At 45.7% G+C, this 19,619-nt stretch overlaps 1 protein-coding gene and 1 pseudogene across 4 annotated transcripts; both read left to right on the forward strand.

The window, feature by feature from the left end:
• Positions 1–243: 243 nt before the first annotated feature.
• Positions 244–17,626, forward strand: RWDD3 (RWD domain containing 3). Of its 4 annotated transcripts, none has more exons than XM_062191793.1 (4): positions 244–360; positions 12,010–12,497; positions 15,166–15,281; positions 15,380–17,626. In XM_062191793.1, exons 1-4 carry the CDS (start codon positions 276–278, stop codon positions 15,492–15,494), a joined length of 804 nt encoding a protein of 267 aa, XP_062047777.1. In that variant the 5' UTR covers positions 244–275; the 3' UTR covers positions 15,495–17,626. The 4 variants fall into 4 exon arrangements, 3 of the variants coding, with proteins under 3 accessions (XP_062047777.1, XP_062047780.1, XP_062047779.1); XM_062191795.1 differs by lacking the exon at positions 244–360 and adding an exon at positions 1,159–1,321; XR_009865943.1 differs by lacking the exons at positions 15,166–15,281; positions 15,380–17,626 and adding an exon at positions 14,832–15,156 and having other exon boundaries at positions 12,010–14,734.
• LOC133759965 (proteasome activator complex subunit 2-like) lies at positions 7,632–8,868 on the forward strand (annotated as a pseudogene).
• Positions 17,627–19,619: the final 1,993 nt, after the last annotated feature.

The raw sequence follows: 19,619 nt of genomic DNA on the forward strand, positions 1-19,619 counted from the left end.
CCTCTCTCGGCCCAGGAGAGCTGCAAGCGAGCCAGGAGATCTTCGCAAAGACCCAGGCGTGGGGCTTCGGACCTCACAGAGAAAGCCCAACCCAAGGGGCTGAGGCTAGTGTCTGGAGTCCGGAGCCGAGGTCTGTGGGCGGGGCTTCTGAACGTGGCCGCCCCGCCCCCGTCGCCGGCTGCGGTGGCCAGGGGCGCCCCCCGGTGGCCGCTGGGCCGCACTGCTCCAGGCTCTCAACGGAACGGGAAGTGCCGAGCTGGCCGGGCGGCGCGGCCATGGCAGAGTCGATGCAGGAGGAGCTCTCGGCCTTGGCCGCGATCTTCTGCGGGCCCCACGAGTGGGAGGTGCTGAGCCGCTCAGGTGACTACCCTCGCGCGGGCGGGACGAGGCACCCTCCGGCCGGGGCCTCCCGCCGCCCTCGCCTCTCCACCGCTGAGCGTGGGCCCGCAGCCGGGGGCGCGGAGAGGGAAGCCCGGAGGAGGGATGCGCACCCCGCGGGCCTGCAGCGGCGTGGGAGCAGGCCGGAGGGGAGGCCCGTCTGCCTGTCCTGCGGGTCTCACCTGAGATGGAGGCCTCTGGACAGCCCCTGCCCGCCCTGAAATCCAGCACTCGCAGAAGGCTATGTGTCCTTCGTAAGCACTGTGCGTTACGCCGTGGAGACGGTTTTAACTCCACTGAGTATTTGCGTACACAGTAGAGGTTTGTTGAGTGACTATTTTGACCCACCTGGTGCTCCAGTCTAGCCTGGTCTGCTTTGCGTTACCAAGTAGATTGCCTTGTTCGTACTTGTCTGGTGGGCGGCAGCCGGGCTGCCGGTCACAGGCTTTGGGGGGCGCCTTGATCCTTAAGCTCACAGGTGTTGAATTCTCCCTCTCTACAAACCTTGACCAGCATCGCTCTTTCCTGTAAGAGCTGATGGTCCAGAAAGGTTCTTTCGATTCATTCTTTTAATATCTGTTCCCATGAGAAAGTACAGTGATGCAAATAGTTCTGAACCTTTATTTAGCTTTCTTTTGAAATTTATTTTTAATTTTTAAAAAAGACGTATTTATTTAATTGAGAGGCAGAGTTACAGAGAGCGGGAAGGACAGAGAGAGCCTCCATCCGCTTGTTCACTCCCCAGGTGGCCACAATGGCTAAGCCAGGAGCTTCCTGCGGGTCTCCCTCGTGGGTGCAGGAGCCCTAGGATGTGGACCCTCCTCCACTGCTTTCCCAGGCCATAGCAGAGAGCAGGATCGGAAGTGGAGCAGCCGGGACTCCAACCTGGCCCATATGGGATCTCCCCACTTTCAAATATACTCTGTGCATTTGGGTAGGCATGGTATGTATCTTCTCATGTTGAAACCGGTATTGAAATTGCCCTTGTGAGCATGAATTGACTGAGCTTTAAGAAGGTAGTGTGCAATGAGGTGAGCCCCTGGGACTGAGAGAGTTCCCCAGTGTCCCTGTGCCGTTACTCACTCACAGAGCAGGAGCTGGCCCCTTGTGGCGGGTTTCTTCTTGCAGTCACCGTGCAAACACATATACCGAGTACTGTTACGTCCCAGGCACAGCGACCCTAGCCCTGTTCTTTCCAGTGCCTCGCCTGGCTTAGAGTCCTTTTTAAAAAATTTTTAAAAAAAATTTTTAAAGATTTTATTTATTTATTTGAGAGGTAGAGTTACAGACAGAGAGAGGGAGAGAGAGAGAAAGGTCTTCCATCCTGGGCTGATCCAAAGCCAGGAGCCAGGAGCTTGCTCTGGGTCTCCCAGGCAGGTGCAGGGGCCTAAGGACGTGGACCATCTTCTTCTGCTTTCCCCTTGCACATTAGCAGGGAGCTGGATCAGAAGAGAAGCAGCTAGGACTCCAGCTGGTGCCCATGTGGGATGCTGGCACCATTGGTGGAGGATTACTGTACTTTGCTACAGCATCCTTAGAATCCTTGTGAAAGGATTTATTGACTTGTCACCTGCCTTGTGACTGGATGGCATTCCTAATTGCTCGGCATCCCCCCTCTGTCTCTGACACTCTTCACATTGGTAATTGCTTCTGCTGAGGCGGCTATTTGAAGACATCATGCATTCTCCAAAGTTCCTTTATGATGGCTCAGTTGGGAGCATCCTGGAACCATGGGCCTGCACTTTCCCATCACACCTTATAGAGGGTGGTGTGGTGGTGGCCTGGCTCTGGAGCACACGGACTGAGTGTGAAACTATGCTGCTGGGTCGGAGAGACCATACCAAAAAAAAAAAAAAAAAAAAAGAGCAGTTTCTTAGTATTGTGAACAGTGTGGGCCCTTTATCTGCTGCTAAATTGAGCATGGCTTTGAAGCCAGGCCTCGTAATTAATTTAATTCCGTGTTCTGGCATCAATAAGTAATTGAATTATAAAAGAATTCAGTGTAACAACTTAGGGCGTCTTGTTGCTGAAAGGTTTCTGTGCAAGGTAGAGCAATTTCAGTGGTTGGAATGGGACGATTTGATGCTCGCAACTGGGAATTAAGGGTCAGGTGAGGGTTTCTCTAACAGACTGCAGTGAGCATGTGCTCACTGTCAGTGTAGCTCGCAGGGTCACATTGAGCCCCATCTGTTCCTTCCTGCCTCCCCCAGATAAGCACTGGAGTCTGGAGACCATTTAGGCGGGATGGCACTTCTGGTGACAAGAAAGTCCAGGAAGGCTCAGGCTGCTGACGCAAGGGTCCATGGTTAAGGGTGTCTGATCAAGGAGGCTGAATAATTGGCGTCTGTTGTAATTGGATTCATGAATGCAAAGAATTTGAGGGGCTTTATCTACATTTCTGTCTTTATAGACTTAATAGTAAACGCACAGTAAGAGGCATCTTTGGTAATCACTTCTCAGTGTAGATTCTGTGAGTCCTCACACTGCTGTGTGTGACTGAGGGCTGCCTGTAGACCTCCTCAGGGCTATTCTGTCCTACCCGGTGCAGTCTGTGCAGGTGCCAGCTTCGGTGTAGCCGCTAACCATGTACCTGGTAACTGTAAATGCATCCTACTTGATGAAGCCTACTCCTGGCCCCAGTTTTCAGACCAGGTAGCTGATGCTCCAACTGGCAAATAACCAGCAGGCTTCCAGAGCACGTGGACCTTCGCCTTGCATCACGTTCCTTCGTAGAAATGGGGCTGCTGCATCAGCAAAACTCTCCTTAGGGAGCAAGGCAGCACTTGTCCAGAAAGCAAGAGCAATAACAAGTGTGCAGAGAAAAGAGGTGGCTGTACCCAAACCTGTGCTCAGAACAACTCTGAAGGGGTGTGTGAGTGTGTGTGCAAACCCAAAGGTACCTGAGGTTGATATGGTTATATGTGTGTATTTTCCTGGTGGGAGAATTGAGGGTCATGGAGAGCATCTTTCTGTAGTCACAGCTTATTGAATGCAGTTGTGTTTCTGTAAATCATCTTGCAAATCCCAAAGTTGCAAAATGGGAGGTGGTGGAGAAAACCGCGTGAGAGGTAACAGGCTTGCACAGTGATTTCAGAGTGAGTTGCGCTAATGTTGAGATGGGATTGGGCCCTCCTTCAGCATGAATTGTGGTGATCCCACGTTGGCCCCGCTGAATCTGCTCGGCTCTGTTTCTTGCTGCCGGTACTCAGCTCATCTCGGCAACACCCATTCAGCCTTGAAACTTCACTTCTACAGGAGGACACTGCCGCTTTTAGCTTCATTTAGTTTTAGTTTTTTTTTTTTTCCTTCTGTGACCACATTTTAAGAACATGTAAAATCCAGCTGACGTGTAAAACGGGCACTTATGTGTGCAGCCTTGTGGCAAGCTGCCTGGGGTGCAAGATGAAAGAAACCCCTGTCCCAAGCAGGGGGCAAGGGTGTGGGGGCTTTGGCGTGTGCTCCTGCACAATGGCTTACTTTGAGGACTGCATTTAGTATGTGGGTGACTTCTTTTTAAAGTTTTTTAACTGACAGGTTTGTACATATTTATGGAGTGCTATGTGATATTACAGTACATGCATACATTGTGTAACATCCAATCTGGGTAAACATATTGATTACCTTGAACATTTACCATTTCTCTGTGGTAAAAAACATTCAAAATTCTTTCTTCTAGCTGTTTAAAAGGAACATATGCAGTGCATTCTCATTATCGATAGTCACCTTCCTGTGCTGTAGAACATAAGGACTTCTCACTCCTCTCAAGATGTGTCTTAGTGCCTGTTAAGGAATCTTTCCTTATCCCTTCCTCTCCACTAGTCTCCTTCGCTTCTGGTAACCAACATTATAATCTCAATTTCTATGAGATGAACTCTTTCAGATTCTACCTATGAATGAGATCATGCAGCTCTTATCTTTCTGCACTTGGCTTATTTTATTTAACATGATGGCCTCAAGTTCTATCCATGTTGTTGCAAAGGACAAGATATCATCTTTTTTTTTAAATGTCTGGGTAGTATTCAACTGCATATGTGTACCACATTTTAGCCATCCTTTAGATAATGAGCACTTAGGTTGCTTCCATTTCTTGGTTATTGTGTAGTGAAAATGGGAGTGCAGATGTCTCCTCAACAGACTGATTTCATTTCCCGTCTAGGTACCCGTAGTGGCATTGATGGATCATGTGGTATTTCTAGTTCTTAGATTTTTGTGGAAACTCCATCCTGTTCTCTATGGTGGCCGTACTAATTTACATTCCCACCAGCAGTGTGTAAGAGTTCCATTTTCTCCACATCCTCACCAATTTTTTTTTTTGGTTCTTTTTTTTTAATAGCCAATCTAACTGGAATGAAAAAATATCTCATTGTGGTTTTTATTTGCATTTCTTTGATCATTAGGGATGTTAAGCAACAGGATGTACCTGTTGGCCATTGTAAATGATTTCATAATGGATTCTAAATGCATCTTGAAGAGCCCATTCTCTTATCTTTTATCTTTTTTTAGCAGCTTTTATTGTTGGAGTACATTTATTGAGTTTATTCTGTGTGTTCTAGACTGCAGTAGAATGAAATATTAAAAATGTATTAATGTGGAATTTGGGATTCAGTTCAGTTGAATTTCTGTTGTCCAGGGTGGTTAGGAACCTAATTGCTTTCCTGTATTTGAAATGAAGGATGAGATTTGAAACCAATCTGAGTTTGTGTTTTAGGTATGAAATGGATACACTTAAAAGGAAGACTGGCTTAAAAAAAAAACCACCTATGAGTATATATATGTATATACATACACACACACGCACACACACATATACACATATGGACTTCAACCAGACGGCTAAATGTACATATTTTGGTAGAGTCTTTAGAATAGATGATAATAGCCTTGCAACTCAGGACAATTTTAGTTTCCTAGGGCAAGCAGTTTTCTAGGGCATAGATGTCTATTGAGAATAATGAGTTAAACTTAATAACTTGAGTTTTGGGGGCCAGGGTGGAGCAGAGATTAACATCAGGTTTAGAGCACCATTGCTTTCCTGTTAATTGCTCTGTTTTTGAGCTGTTAATAGCTTTCAAGCAGATAGAGGCAACTTTGTTTTCCTTTTTATTAGGCAAAAAACCAAACCAAACCAAACCAAAAAACCCTAAACCAAACAAGACCAAAACCTCACCAACAGAGATCATATTTATAGTGCATGTGTTATGTGTACATTTCTAAAACCAAAGTCCGTTTCATTGCTTGTACAAATTAGGGCCAAGGAGCAATGAAGGAGTAAGATATGTCGATATTCTAGAGTTTTAGGGAGAAAATGAGTTTTTAAAAGAGGGTGTAACTTTATTACCACACTAAGTAGCAGCTGACTGATGTCTGTTGCTGGGCATCTCATTTTCTTACAGAGAGGGCATCATTTTCTGTAATTGTAGTTTGCAGCTACAGTGGGTATGTGAGAGACAGGCGTTCACCAAGAACATTGATTAGGCAGGATATTAATCCTGGCCAACTCTTCAAAGAATTAAAGTAGTTTTTCTTTTCAACATGCATCGTAACTAATAGTTTCACCATTTTTCAGGCTGAAAGTCAGGATTTCCTCTCATTCCTGTTCAGTTGGCTGACAAGGATCAGAAAATAACTGAGAAAAAAATGAAGATTGGGAAAGATTTGTGTGGCCAGCTTGAAAGCCTTTTCCAACTGTTTTCCTTAATGTTTTATCTCCATTTGTCCCCTGCACTGGGGAGGAATAGAAGAGTATCGAAATGAAGGTACTTCAAAAGTTTGTGGGAAATAGTTAATGAAAAAGTAACTTGGTTTAGGTGCCAATTGAAATCCATACATAGTTTTTCATAATACGCATTTTCACCGCAGAAAGCAGTCTAACTCTCTCATTGCAAAACCTTCAACTTAATCAGGTGTGTAAAGGCCATTTACCTGGGCACAGGCTGTGGGGAACAGGGCCTACATATCTTTGGGTCATCAATGAGCCTCATGCAGGTGCCACGGATTTCTGCACTTGTGAGATCTGTGATTACCCCCTATTAGCTGCATAACCATGCAACACAACGGTTTCTTATACTCCCCACCTTGTTTTTGTTCGAAAAGAACATTGAGATATTTCAATGGTAAGACAATGTTGATTTAGTTCAGCCACAATAATTCAGGATATGAAATACCATAAAATAAATTCTGAATACCATGAAAGTCATAAAGTAGGTTTTAGACCAAGTGCCATGGAGGTTGAAAGACTGTGTTGGAAAGAAAGTTAAGGGCCTTCTTGGAATCCATGATGGCAGGAGCAAGGACCAGAGATGGGACCCTGGAGACTCTGTGGAGGACACAGTACAGAGTGGGTTAGCTGGAGCCAGGAGTGAGGAGACAGGAAGTAGGGGTAGGTTGTAGGGTCTTCAGTGTTGGCTGGAGCAGTCTCTGATTCATTTGTTAGCCTGGGAGAGGCCCTTGGCCCCTGTGGTGGCTCAATGAGGGTCCCAGAGATAAGCTGGTATGGGGAGAGGCAGGTGATGAGGGGCCACTGTTGCAGGAACCAGAGAAAGGCTTGTATTATGAGAGTGGTGTGGTGACACAGAGGAGAGAAATGGCGCAGAGCTGGCGCTGGGAGTTTGGCCATCAGATGTTCAGTGTGAAGCACGCAAGGGGAAAAGCATTCGAAGGTGACTTTAAGGCTACTAGCCTGGGTACCGGGAACAAGGACTCGGGCCTGCTAGAACACCTGTGCGTCTCGGGGTTTAGGAAAAGAAGACAAAGCAGGAGATGCAGGGAGAGAACCGGGATGATGCGGTGTCTGGGAGGTGAGGGAAGAGTTTGCAGAAGGAGCCCAGTAGAGGTTCAGCTGGTGCGATGTAGGTGCTGAGGAAGGGTCGGGCTGGATTAGAACCCCTGATTGTAGCCGTCTCAGGTGTTTCCCGAGCTGCCCTCCTAGGCAGGGATTTGCTAGAAGGACTGGCAGGGCTCGGAAAAGCTGCTCCGCTCATGGCCGTGGTTTACTGCAGCGAAAGCATACAGGTTAAAATCTGCAGAGAAAATGTGCTTGGAACAAAGTCCAGGAGAAACCGGTAGCAAGCCTCCAGGTATCCTCTAGCAGTGGAGTCCCGCAGACCTGCTAGATCCTCTTAGCAATAGTGTGTGAGGGACAGCGTGTGAGCAGTGTCGCCAGCCAGGAAAGCTCGCATGAGCCTCGGTGTTCAGTTTTTACTGGGGCTCCGTTACACAGGGGTGCAGGGCCTGCACGACTGCCTTGAGCCACTCAGTCTCCACTCCAGCCCCTGCTGGCCATAAATCACAGTTAGCACCACCCATTGGACTAGGCTGGCATAAGGCGGCTCAAGACCCCAGGCCTACAAAAAGCACTCTTGTCAGGCAGACTGTTACAAGGACGTCGAGCTCAGCTTTCGGGAGCCAGCCGAGGACCAGCCTTGAAATGGGGCCTTTCCTGGGAACGTGCAGGGTTTGAGCAACCCAGGCCTGCAGAATCGTGTTGGTCCTGCACAGGGGCAATGAAGAGATCACTGGTAATATTGAAGAGAGGAGCTCCAGAGAAAAGAGATGTTAGAGGCCACAGTGGAAGTAGTTATGGAGATTTTTGGGTTATGGGAAAATGTAGGCAGGTGATGAGAGTTGTATTTTAAGAAGATTGAGGGGCAGGCATCGTGATGCAGAGTTAAGCTGCCGCTTGGGATGCCCACATCCCATGTTGGAGCGACGGGGCTCAAGTCCTGCCTCTGCCTCGCACCCAGAGATCTACGCCTGCAACAGCATGGCCAAGCGTGTGGGGTGGGCCTGAGCGGGGAGGCCTGCAAACAGGTGGATGTCTCCCAGCAGAATCTTTGCCAAGAGGCTGAGGAATTCCTCTACAGTTTTCTGCCACAGAAAATCATGTAACAGAAGCAACTCTTGTAAGAGGACTCCCTCCATGTGTGTGGCTGACCTGACCTCCCTGCGGGCCTCACTGGACGTTCCCATCCCAGATACCTTCCCCCCCCCAAAGGATGAGGAGATGGAAACAGATAACCCGGAGAGGAAGGAACTCCCTAAGTGTGGCTTTATTCCTGGGGATGAGAAGCTCTTGGCTCTGCTTGCTTTGGTTAAGCCAGAAGTCTGGAATCTCAAAGAGAAATGCATTCTGGTGATCACATGGGCCTAGCACCTGATCCACAAGATTGAGGATGGAGATGATTTTGGGGTAGTGATCCTCCTGGAGGTGCTGGAGAGGGTGAATGTGGTGAAGACCAAAGTGGAAACCTTCCAGACAACCATTTCCAAGCACTTCTTAGAACATGGGGATGCTCTGGCCAAGGCCTCCAAGGAGACCCGTGTAACGGATTACTGGGCCTTGGTACATGAGTGAGACAAGGTGACCCATGGGGCACTAAGGGCCGTGGTGCTGGACCTGAGGGCCTTCTATGGTGAACTTATCATATCATTAGCAGCAACCTGGAGAAAATTGTCAACCCAAAGGGTGAAGAGAAGCCATCGAAGTACTGAGCCCAGGCCTACAGGGAAAATAAACGACCTGACCTTTGTGTGAAAAACAATGTGTTAATGTGTACCCTGGGAGGTGGCAGATGATGACTCAAGTACTTGGGTTGATGCCATCCACGTAGGAAACCTGAATAGAGCCTGTAGTAGGAGACCTGAATAGAGCCTGTAGCTCCTGGTTTCAGCCTGGCTCAGCCCTGGCTGTTCTGGGCAATGAGGAGTGAACCTAGGAGATGGAAAATACCCCCCCCCTCCTCCCTCCCTCTTTCTCTCCCTCCCTCCCTTCCTCCCTCCCTTCCTCCCTACCTCCTTCCCTCTCTCCCTCTCACCCTCCATCTCCTCTGCTTTTCAAATACATAAAAAATAAATGTAGACATTTTTACAAAAAAAAGAAGATTGAGAATGCAGGGTCAGAGAAAGAGATCTATAGACTGAAGGAATTCATAGCATGAGAATTTTTCTTTTTTTGGAAGCAAGGAGGAAAATACTTGGTAAGCAGAAGAAAAGGAAACATTAGAGGGAGAGATAAAGAAATGCAAGCAGGAGGGAACAGATAATGGTTGGAACTGTGCCCTAGAGATGGTAGGGTTTCCTGTGGAGGCAGAAGGCACTTCTTTCTGATCCAGAAGAGAAGGCAAGAGCATGGTGGTGACAGCATGTACGTATTGACAGCTGGTTGGGTAGTGCCTAAGCGGCCGGGGTGACTGCAGCTGCCAGGTCTCTGGTGGACTTGCATGGATTCAGTGAGTGAGGAGACAGGGAGCCCCGGGGCACTCAGACGGATTACTGCTCCGTGCACAGCAGTCATCGTAAGCCTTGTGCTCCCAGTGATCCTCCTTGTCGTCCAGGTCCCGTGGGTGAGGTGGAAGTGGGCCCACAATGGATCTTTGTGCTCACAATGGCTCTTTGTCACAGCTGAGCAGCGCTGTGCTTAGGAGCCCTGTAATCCTGTAAGGGGACACTGGCCATTCTGCTCAACCTTTGACCTGAAGGAGCGTGTTGTGTTTATAAAACTGGTCAGGAGACACATCTGCCCTCTGATCCGGAGGTAGACGATCTCTAGCTTCGAAGGCTGCTCTGCAAACACCCTTGCACAAAGCTATCCATGCCCTTTGCACAGAGGATGGTGAGAAATGCCAGACCTTTGGAGAATGATCTCTGAACACAGACACATATGTGAATTTTCTATGTGTATTTATAAATAAAGGAGTTTTTAGGTGTGGAAAGTCGAGGAAATCACTCAGGATATGCCCTTTTCCTCAGAGACTGGGATACTGGCTTGGGCGTAGGAGGTGGTCAGACCATGTTTGTTGACTGATGAGTGAATGGAGATCTTTAAAAGTTGGACCTCATCCACGAGAGAGAGTCTGGACTCGTAGAGTGATTACTGGAAATTTTGGCACCAGGATCCCATATTATCTGCAGATCTATTTTCAACACTCATTTCATGCAGTGAGGCAGGTTGATCTAATTGACATTTAGGGAGCCCAATTTAACAGTAAAATTTTTTTTGGAAAGGAGAAGTAAGGGGCTGGTGCTGTGGTGCAGTGGGTTAAGCAGCAACTTGCTGTGCTGGCATCCCATATGGGTGCCCGTTTGAGTCCTGGCTGCTCCACTTCCAACCCAGCTCCCTGCTAATGTGCCTAGGAAAGCAGCGGAAGACGGCCCAAGTCTTTGGGCCCTTGCACCCATGTGGGAGACCTGCGAGAAGCCCCTAGCTTCTAGCTTTGGCTCAGCCCAGCGCCAGCCATTGTGGCCATTTGGGGAGTGAACAAGCAGATGGAAGATCTGTCTCTCTGACTCTTTCTTTCTAACTCTGCCTTTCAAATAAATAAATAAATAAATATTTTTTAAAAAGTAAAAAAAAAAAAAAAAGGGGGGATGTAACTGGATGGAAGAAAGACAGGTTTTGAGAAATGGGATCAGTTTTAGAAGAATGCACCAAATTAGGTTTGGCACGTTTTTCTTTCTGCATTTTAGTTATGCAATACAGATTTAAATGATACCGTTTTCATATGGTCTTCATCATGGTGACTGACTGTGTTTCCGAGTGGTGTCCTAAAATAGTAGTTCCTTGCAGCTGGTACTGAGGAGTCTATTAAGGAAAAACCGTGTGACAGATGTGCTTGGTCCTGCGTGAGTCAATGTGACAACAGCTTTTTTACACGTGGAATCAGAGCGCTGGACATCAGGGTTAATGTTCTGTTAGGCTCCTTAAAACCGGGGGACCTTCAGGTTGCAGGTGTTGAGGCTACTGAGCAGCAATCCAAGTGTGAAACAGAAGGATTTGACTGCTTCTCCTGGGAAGAATAAGACAAGGGCACAGGGAAGGAGAAGCAGGGGCACCAAGAGGTTTGATCGCATCCAGCTCTGGGCTGCCCAGTGCTTCTGATCCAGGCATCTCTGCCCCTGCTGAATGAATCAGCCTGACGTTCTATCAGCTTTCGGAGGAGTAGGGTGAAGTGGTGTGGAACACATCAGAGGGGTGAAGCCGAGCGGGTCTGAAAGAGAGCAGAGTAGTTTGCCTCCTATTCTGTGTCCGCTGCCCCATTCTTTTTAGGGAGCCAGATGATGTCCACTCATGTTGGCTGCCTTCAGCCTATACTGATAAGCACGCATTGTAACTGAGAAAAGAGAGGGGCTGGGTAGGTCTCACACCGTTATTTCTCTGTGCAGGGTCAGTGTTTGTTTTGGCCTGAACTTGCCACAACGTAACCTTGAGGTCATGCCCAAATTTAAACTAAGAATGCAGTTGATAGCCTTATGCCCAGTGGTCCTTTGGAAGTTTGTAAGCGTTAGTTTCTAGAATTGTTAACTAAATCTGGCCGCAAAAGAATGATCTGATGAAAATCCTTCCTGGTAGCTTCATAAGTAGCGAGCTATAGCAGGTGTAATTACCAGTTACGTCCCGGGTGCCGATGTGTGTAAATGTGTGGAGATGTGTGTGTGGTTGAAGGAGATCATCTGCAGAGCTTTGTTAGTGGCTTTTTTTGTTGTTGTTGTTTGTTTTTTTTTTGTTTTGTTTTGTTTTTTTTTGGTTAATAGCTGAATTTTTTTTCCTATGGGGGAAAAAAAAGCATTGAACTTGCTAGTGCCTCTTCTCATTGACTTGTGCACATCTAATGATGACTTTTTGGTGCCTTTCAGAGACAGATGGGGCCGTGGTCAGAGTCCACACCGAAGCTGAAGGACTGAAGGGTGTGCACGTGCCCCTGGAGCTCGTGTTCCATTTACCGGCCAGCTACCCTCTGTGTCTCCCTGGAATCTCCGTTCACTCCGAGCACCTGACCAGGGCCCAGTGCGAGGCTGTGAGAGGGAAGTTACTGGAGCGAGCGGCGCAGCTCGTGTCGGAGCCCATGGTGCACGAGCTGGTTCTCTGGATCCAGCAGCATCTGGGGCGCATCCTGGCCGGCCTGGAGACAAAGGCGGGCAGCCCCCAGCGCGCTTTTCCAACAAGCACGGCTGCGGACGACGGCCTGTGGATGATTCTTCTGCATTTAGATCACATGAGAGCCAGGGCCAAATACATCAAAACCGTGGAGACATGGGCTTCAGACTTGAGGCTGACGGGAAGACTGATGTTCCTGGGTAAAATCATACTGATTTTACTCCAAGGAGACCGAAATAGCATCAAGGTGCCAACACGTTCAGTGTTGAATGGGAATCTGGCTGTTTTCTGTTTAAAATGGTGTGCCTTTACGTGTGCTTTATAACAATAGGATAATCATTAGGATGTTTCTGCTTTCACTATTACTATGTTACTGAATCTTCATTTATTCTTTAAAGAATGTCCAACTCCTGATTACAGCTACAAACTTGCAAAGCTTGAAGAAGGAGTGTAAGAGTAGGTTGTGAAAAATCATGCCACTTCAGGGGAGTGACAGGTTCTAAGAGACTCTGTGGCTTGTCTGTTTATTTCTATAGTCAGTCGTGAGCCTCAATTTTCTAAATGGACAGGAATGTATGTGCATATTAATAGTTCCTTCCATAGCCAGTAGCCTGCAAAACATGTGACTTCGTGGCAGTTAAAAATTCATCCTGACACGTTAATTTGGATCTATACTACCCAGAAAGAGGTGCTTGTCCCTTGTAACCAAGATTTAGTGTTAGTAAAAGTAGAGTCATTAGGGCTGTCAGCTTGTCACCTCCTACTAACTTTTGCTTTCCACCTGACTTGTCTCAGCAGCTGCTTTCAAAATCGTCATCTTCAGAATTTTCCAGCCTGTTTTATGTGGGACCAGATGAGGAAAACTGCTTATTATATTTTAAATATTAAAGGAGCTGCAAATCACAGAATAGTTCTTTTTTTTTTTTTTTTACTTTTAGATAGATTGGGTCAGGAATAATTATAACTGAACTCCTTTCTAACAGATTTAGCATGAACAGCCTATAATCTTCAGACTTGTAGAATAACGACCTAGTTCTTTCATGATGGGCTCTCATCACAAAATGACTGGCATTTGGTTAACCAGATTCATGCTGGGTTATGGGAAAGAGATATAACAATAATTCACATGTGGTATGTATTCTGGGTCCGGTACTGTTTTATGGTGATTTCCAGTGTATCTATAACTGTCTGGCTAAATGCAGCTGTTTTGTGGATGTTGTCACTCAGATTGAATCATCAGTTGAGAAGTATGTAGTCATATGACTAGAACTCTGCTAATGAACTTTTTAAAGAGTTCTTTTGTATGAGTTGTTTCTAAAACTTTACGTGAATTTCTCTGTTGAATTTTGTTATTTTCAAAAATTTCTTAAAGTTTATTTTAAAGGGAGAGAGAGAGAGAGAGAGAGAGAGAGATCATCCATCTTCTGGCTCATTTCCCCATGCCTGCAGCAACCAGAGGTGGGCTAGGCTGAAACCAGGATCTAGGAACACCACCCACATCTCCCACATCGGTGGTTGGGACCTAAGTACTCTAGCCATCATTTGCTGCCTCCCAGGGTGTGCATTGGCAAGCTGCTGGATCAGAAGTGGAGGCAAGGATTTGATCCTTGGTAGTCTGATATCAGATGCACATGTCCCAAGTGGAGGCTTATCCCACTGTATCACAACATCTCTCCTTCCCCGCCCCCATTATTTTATATTTTAAGTTTTCATTACATTTGAAAGACAGAAATCTTCCATCTACTGGTTCACTTTTAAATGCCCACAGCAGCTAATGCAGGGCCAGGCCAAAGCCAGGAGCCTGGAACTCAATCTGGGTCTCCTATATGGGTGTCAGGGACTCAGCACTTGAACCATCACCTGCTGCTACCCAGGGTCTGCACTAGCAGGAAGCTGGGTTGGAAGCAGAGGAGCCAGCACTCAAATCCGCTCTCTGGTATAGGATGCAGGTATCTCAAGCAGCATCTCAACTGCTGTGCTGAACACCTGCCCCAAATTTTGAAATTTGTAGACTGGGATTGAGAATATATAGGAACATATTTATGGATGTCATCAATTTGAAATGGTAAGTGCTGTGTGACTGATACATTTATTCCCATGCTGCATTAGTAATAACAACAGTGGTGGCTTGTGCTCTTAAATGTGCCAAAGCACTTGTATGCCAGGTACCCATCTAAGTGCTTTTTTTGTTTGTTTGTCTTTAAAGATTTGTGTTATTTATTTGAAATGCAGTGTGTGTGTGTGTGTGTGTGTGTATTTGAGAGAGAGAGAGAGAGAGAGAGAGAGAGAAAATGAGAGAGACAAAGAGATCTCCCATCCGCTGGTTCAATCCCCAAATAGCAGACCAAAGCCACGTGCCAGGAAAGGAATCCCAGTCTCCCACGTGGGTGGCAGAGCCCCGATTATTTGGGCCATCTTTTGCTGCTTTCCCCGGCACAGTATCAGGGATCTGGATCAGAATCAGAGCAGCTGGGATTCAAACAGGTACTCTGACACGGGATCTGGAGTTGCAGGTGGCAGCTTAGCCTGCTGTGCCACAATGCCGGCCTCTAAGTGCTTTTTGTATATTATCTCATTTCAGCTTCCTCATGAGGTGGAGCGTGCCATGAGTCCCATTTTATGGAGGATGTAACTGAGGCACAGAGGATTTAATAACCAGCCCAGGGTGCCATCTAGAGGGCAGTCCAGTCCAGGTTTAAACTTGAGCAGTTCCGTGACATCACTCTTGATTCCTGCCTTCACCAGCAGGTTATTCTGCCAAACATGTGGAAACACTGTATAACTCTTACTGATTGATTCCAAAAGAGAGTCGTCTGCAAGCATGAAAATAAGCCTGCAAGTTTGTGGCTGCTTTCAAAGTAGAACTTTGAGACACAGAGTAAGCGACGTATTTAACATTCTGATTTCTCTTTTAGGAGTACCTGCTTCTTCAGAAAACCTCCAAAGTAGATGTGGACTCAAGTGGAAAGAAATGCAAAGAGAAAATGATTAGTGTACTGTTTGAAACAAAAGTGCAGACGGAACACAAAAGGTATAATTTAGTACTATTGCAGATGGAAAAGCAACTGAATCGATAATTATACTCTGACAAATCTAGGCATATTCATGAGCTTCTCTTGTATAATGCAGGTTTCTGGCATTTGAAGTCAAAGAGTATTCAGCGTTGGATGAGTTACAAAAGGAATTTGAAACTGCGGGACTTAGGAAGCTTTTCTCCGAATTTGTTCTTGGGCTTGTAAAATAAAAGAGAAGACAGGACTTTCACTAAAACAGCAGTGTGTGTTGTTGTTTTCGCATTGGGTTTTGGGAGTGGCTAATGGAAATAGTCATGCTGGAACAATTTTTAAGTTTCTCTGAATCAAAGTGAAAGATGTCATCCTAACTTCAGGAACAAATGCCAGCTGTGTTTTACGGAATAGTGAACATAGAAAAACCCTGTATTTTTCTATGTTTGCCAGGAAAGACTAGCTTCAATAGATGGAACATTATTTGAAAACAAAATTTAAAAGAAGATGGTAAATGAGCCTTTGTTTTCATGTGGAGAATTTGTTTGGAACTGTGCAGTTTTCTGACTGACTTTTTCATAATTAAATCATTTTTAAAAGATTTGTTTTCATGTTTACATTTTCAGCATTTGATCATGATTCCCTGTCCCCCAACCCCCAACAATTCAGCTTATTATGTCTAGTGTTTCAAGTTGAATGTTAAGAAAAATTTAACACTCATTTCTTTGTGGGATTGTGTGTCATTAGTTTAAGTACAAACCAGGAGCTGGCGCTATGGTGCAGCGGGTTAACGCCCTGGCCTGAAGCGCCGGCATCCCATATGGGTGCCAGTTTGAGACCCGGCTGCTCCACTTCTGATCCGGCTCTCTGCTGTGGCCTGGGAAAACTGCAGAAGATGGCCCAAGTCCTTGGGCCCCTGCTCCCAAGTGGGAGACCTGGAGGAAGCTCCTGGCTCCTGGCTTTGGATTGGCGCAGCTCCGGTTGTTGCGGCTGGGGAACCAGCGGATGGAAGACATCTCTCTCTGCCTCTCCTCTCTCTGTGTAACTCTGACTTTTGAATACAAATAAATAAATGTTTTAAAAAAAAAGTACAAACCAAAGAAGTTCTGTAGACCCTGATTTATAGTTTCATTCTTTGAGATTCTAGAAGCTAGGTAGGGTTAGAGAGTTAATTTATTTAACTTCTGGATTTATAAGGGGAGAAATGTTTACACAAAATGAAACCGGCTTGCTGGATGGGGAAGATGATATAGAGATACTACTTTTATTGCTTGTGAAATCTGTTAAAGCATAATAAAATATATTTATTATGACCTAAGGAGAGATGATGCCATAAAATAAAAACTTGCATTAAAGGTTTTGTTTTACTGTAGCAAAGATGCAAGCAGGCATTTCTATTTGAAGAAGGCTGGTTGTGTGCATGAAGCCCCTGGACTTTTAAATACAAGGGGCTGAGTCATTGCTTAAAGGCCAAATGAATCCCTCTCACTGTTTCCTGTGAAATCCAATGATGTCCTCACCCAGTTACGCTGCCGAGGGAGAGGCGTGTGGAAACCACTATGACATGCCCAGTGGTCTCGACAACAACGTGCTGTATCCGTGGTGGCTTAAGCCAACTATCTCATCTTCAGGCGCACTTCTAATAAAATTTTGCCCACCTGTTGATGATTTTATAGACTTTTACTAATGAAGGGCATTTTGGCTTATTTTATCTTATCATTGGGTGTTTATGATTCCCCCTCCTCCGCAGAGAACTAGTGAGTGTTATATTGTTCTATGACGGGGACACAACATGACAAAGAGACACTATCCTATTGAAATGAAAAACTGAGAAAATGGCATTAAAAATTTGGAGATGGTTGTTATTACCCCTTTCATGTGATTTATTGAACTTTTAGTGGAAAATAAAACAGTGAAAAACAATATCATTGAGATTTTGGCAATATGGTGAGACAGATTGAGGGGGGTCATGATATAATAGCAAAGTTATCTCCAGCAAGCCTGTAACCATAGCAATGGCAGGAGGTTTGATTTAAATTTGATCACAACAGAACTCCTGGTCCTCTGTTTTATTTTGGTTCTTCTGGTGTCTTCCTGCTCCATGCATTTTCAAACTTTCATCTTCAGATGTCACCACCTGCTGCTATAGAAGAGCCCGAATCAGGACAAACTGAATATTAATGATGGCTTTCTTCAACTTAATTATGATCCTGTCTGCTAATATTATGTTCAAAAAGTATGGGCCATTATAACCACCATTGATGTTTGTATCATGGTGTTTCACAAATGCACACCACAGTGGACACCAAATCTTGAAGTTGTTTGCGATTTCTATGATTTTAATTTGACTACTGGATAAAATAAAATTTAAAATTACATACCAAAAAGTTTTAAGAATCTATTTAATATTTCTTTCATTTTAGTATTAGAGGAAGAGACTTTTACTTGTTTTCATTGATATTTTTCTTCAGACTTTTTATTTTAAAGGTTTATTTTGTTTATTTGAAAGGCAGAGTTAGAGAGAGAGAGAGAGAGAGAGAGATCTTCCATCTGCTGGTTCATTCCCCACACAGCCTCATTGGCTGGGGCTGAGGCTGGAGCAGGCTGAGACTAAGAGCCAGGAGCTTCTTCCTGGTCTCCCATGTGGGACTTTGCTCCGTCCTTTCAGCGTGAGGAGCTTAGGAAATGATAATTAGGACTTCGGCTTTGGGAATGGTGGGCCATTTTCTCACTGAAGAAAACTAAAGTCAAAATATAAAACACATCCTCTAAAAAGTATCAAGGTCAGCCAGTACTGCGGCTCACTAGGCTAATCCTCCGCCTTGCGGCGCCGGCACACCGGGTTCTAGTCCCGGTCGGGATGCCGGATTCTGTCCCGGTTGCCCCTCTTCCAGGCCAGCTCTCTGCTGTGGCCTGGGAAGGCAGTGGAGGATGGCCCAAGTGCTTGGGCCCTGCACCCGCATGGGAGACCAGGAGGAAGCACCTGGCTCCTGGCTTCGGATCAGTGCGGTGCGCCGGCTGCAGTGGCCATTGGAGGGTGAACCAACAGCAAAAAGGAAGACCTTTCTCTCTGTCTCTCTCTCTCACTGTCCACTCTGCCTGTCAAAAAAATAAATAAATAAAAAGTATCAAGGTCAAGCAAATAGTGAGAATTACTGGACTAACCCTAGAGGGGGAGAGGAATCCAGAGAAGCAGACCCAGTACTTGGGGCTATTTTATTCCTAGGGCGCATTTGCCAGTCTGGAAGTTAGCCAAAGCACTGGGTTAACTTTTGGCAGCTTGAAGATTTAGGGTCTAAAATTAGATATTTGGATGAGAGAGGAGGTGCGTCAAGAACTGGGACCCCCCCGCCAAGGGACTATAGGAATAAGGGTACAGTATAAATCAGTTTTCCTAGATTATAGCTAAACTTTGGGGAGTCTAGTTAAGTCCAGAAAGATTTTAATCCTTGAATGTGGATTAAAGATCCATGATTATTTATGTCTCAACACCTTTGAATCTTCTTTGGAGGAAGATAACACCATCACAAGCCTCAAGAATTTCTGCAAATTATTTTAAAATGAGGTGTTCAGGGGGCCAGTGCTGTGATGTAGGCTCAACCTCCACCTACGGTACCCGCATCCCATATGGGCTTCAGTTTGTGTCCTGGCTGCTGCTTTTCCAGTCCAGCTCTCTGATTATGGCCTGGGAAAGCAGTAGAAGATGGCCCAAGCGCTTGGGCTCCTGCACTCATGTAGGAGACCAGAAGAAGCTCCTGGCTCCTGGCTTTGGATTGGCCCAGTTCCAGCCATTGTGGCCATCTGGAGCATGAACCAGTGGATGGAGGACCTCTCTCTCTCTCCTTCTCTCTGTGACTCTACCTCTTAAATAAATAAATCAATAAATACAATCTTAAAAAAAAATTTCAGTATCCAGCGACCAGTCAGAGGTAATCAGATACATGAAGAAACAAGATACTGGGTGGGAAGCAGCAGCAACAATATGCAATGCAAATAGAACTGTAGAAATTTTTTGCTGAAGTTAGCAGACATAGATCAGGAAACAGTTATGTGTAAATATTCAAGATCATAAAAATCAAGCTTGAAAAAAAGAAACTGTAAAGGTGGTATGGTGTATTTAAACAAAAGAAAGAGAAATTCTAGAACTGAAAAAATGGAAGAATTGAAGAGATAGTTCATCAGTAAAGTTCCAGTTAGGAAATTTGAAACATATTAAGATTAAAACAGACATTGGTTGGGGTGGGCATTGTGGCACAGTGGGTTAAGCCACCACCTGCAATACCAGCATCCCATATGGGTGCCAGTTCGTGTCCAGGCTCCTCCATTTCTGGTCCAGCTCCCTGCTAATGACCTTGAAAAGCAGC

This window comes from Lepus europaeus, chromosome 5 (genome assembly GCF_033115175.1).
Source record: "Lepus europaeus isolate LE1 chromosome 5, mLepTim1.pri, whole genome shotgun sequence".
NCBI lineage: Eukaryota > Metazoa > Chordata > Mammalia > Lagomorpha > Leporidae > Lepus > Lepus europaeus.

Bases quoted from the DNA above. Each gene is read 5' to 3' on its own strand.
- RWDD3 (XM_062191793.1), top strand. From the start codon at position 276: ATGGCAGAGTCGATGCAGGAGGAGCTCTCGGCCTTGGCCGCGATCTTC. The intron at 361-12,009 runs GTGACTACCCTC...GGTGCCTTTCAG, and splicing joins GGAGGTGCTGAGCCGCTCAG to AGACAGATGGGGCCGTGGTC. The intron at 12,498-15,165 runs GTGCCAACACGT...TTTCTCTTTTAG, and splicing joins GAGACCGAAATAGCATCAAG to GAGTACCTGCTTCTTCAGAA.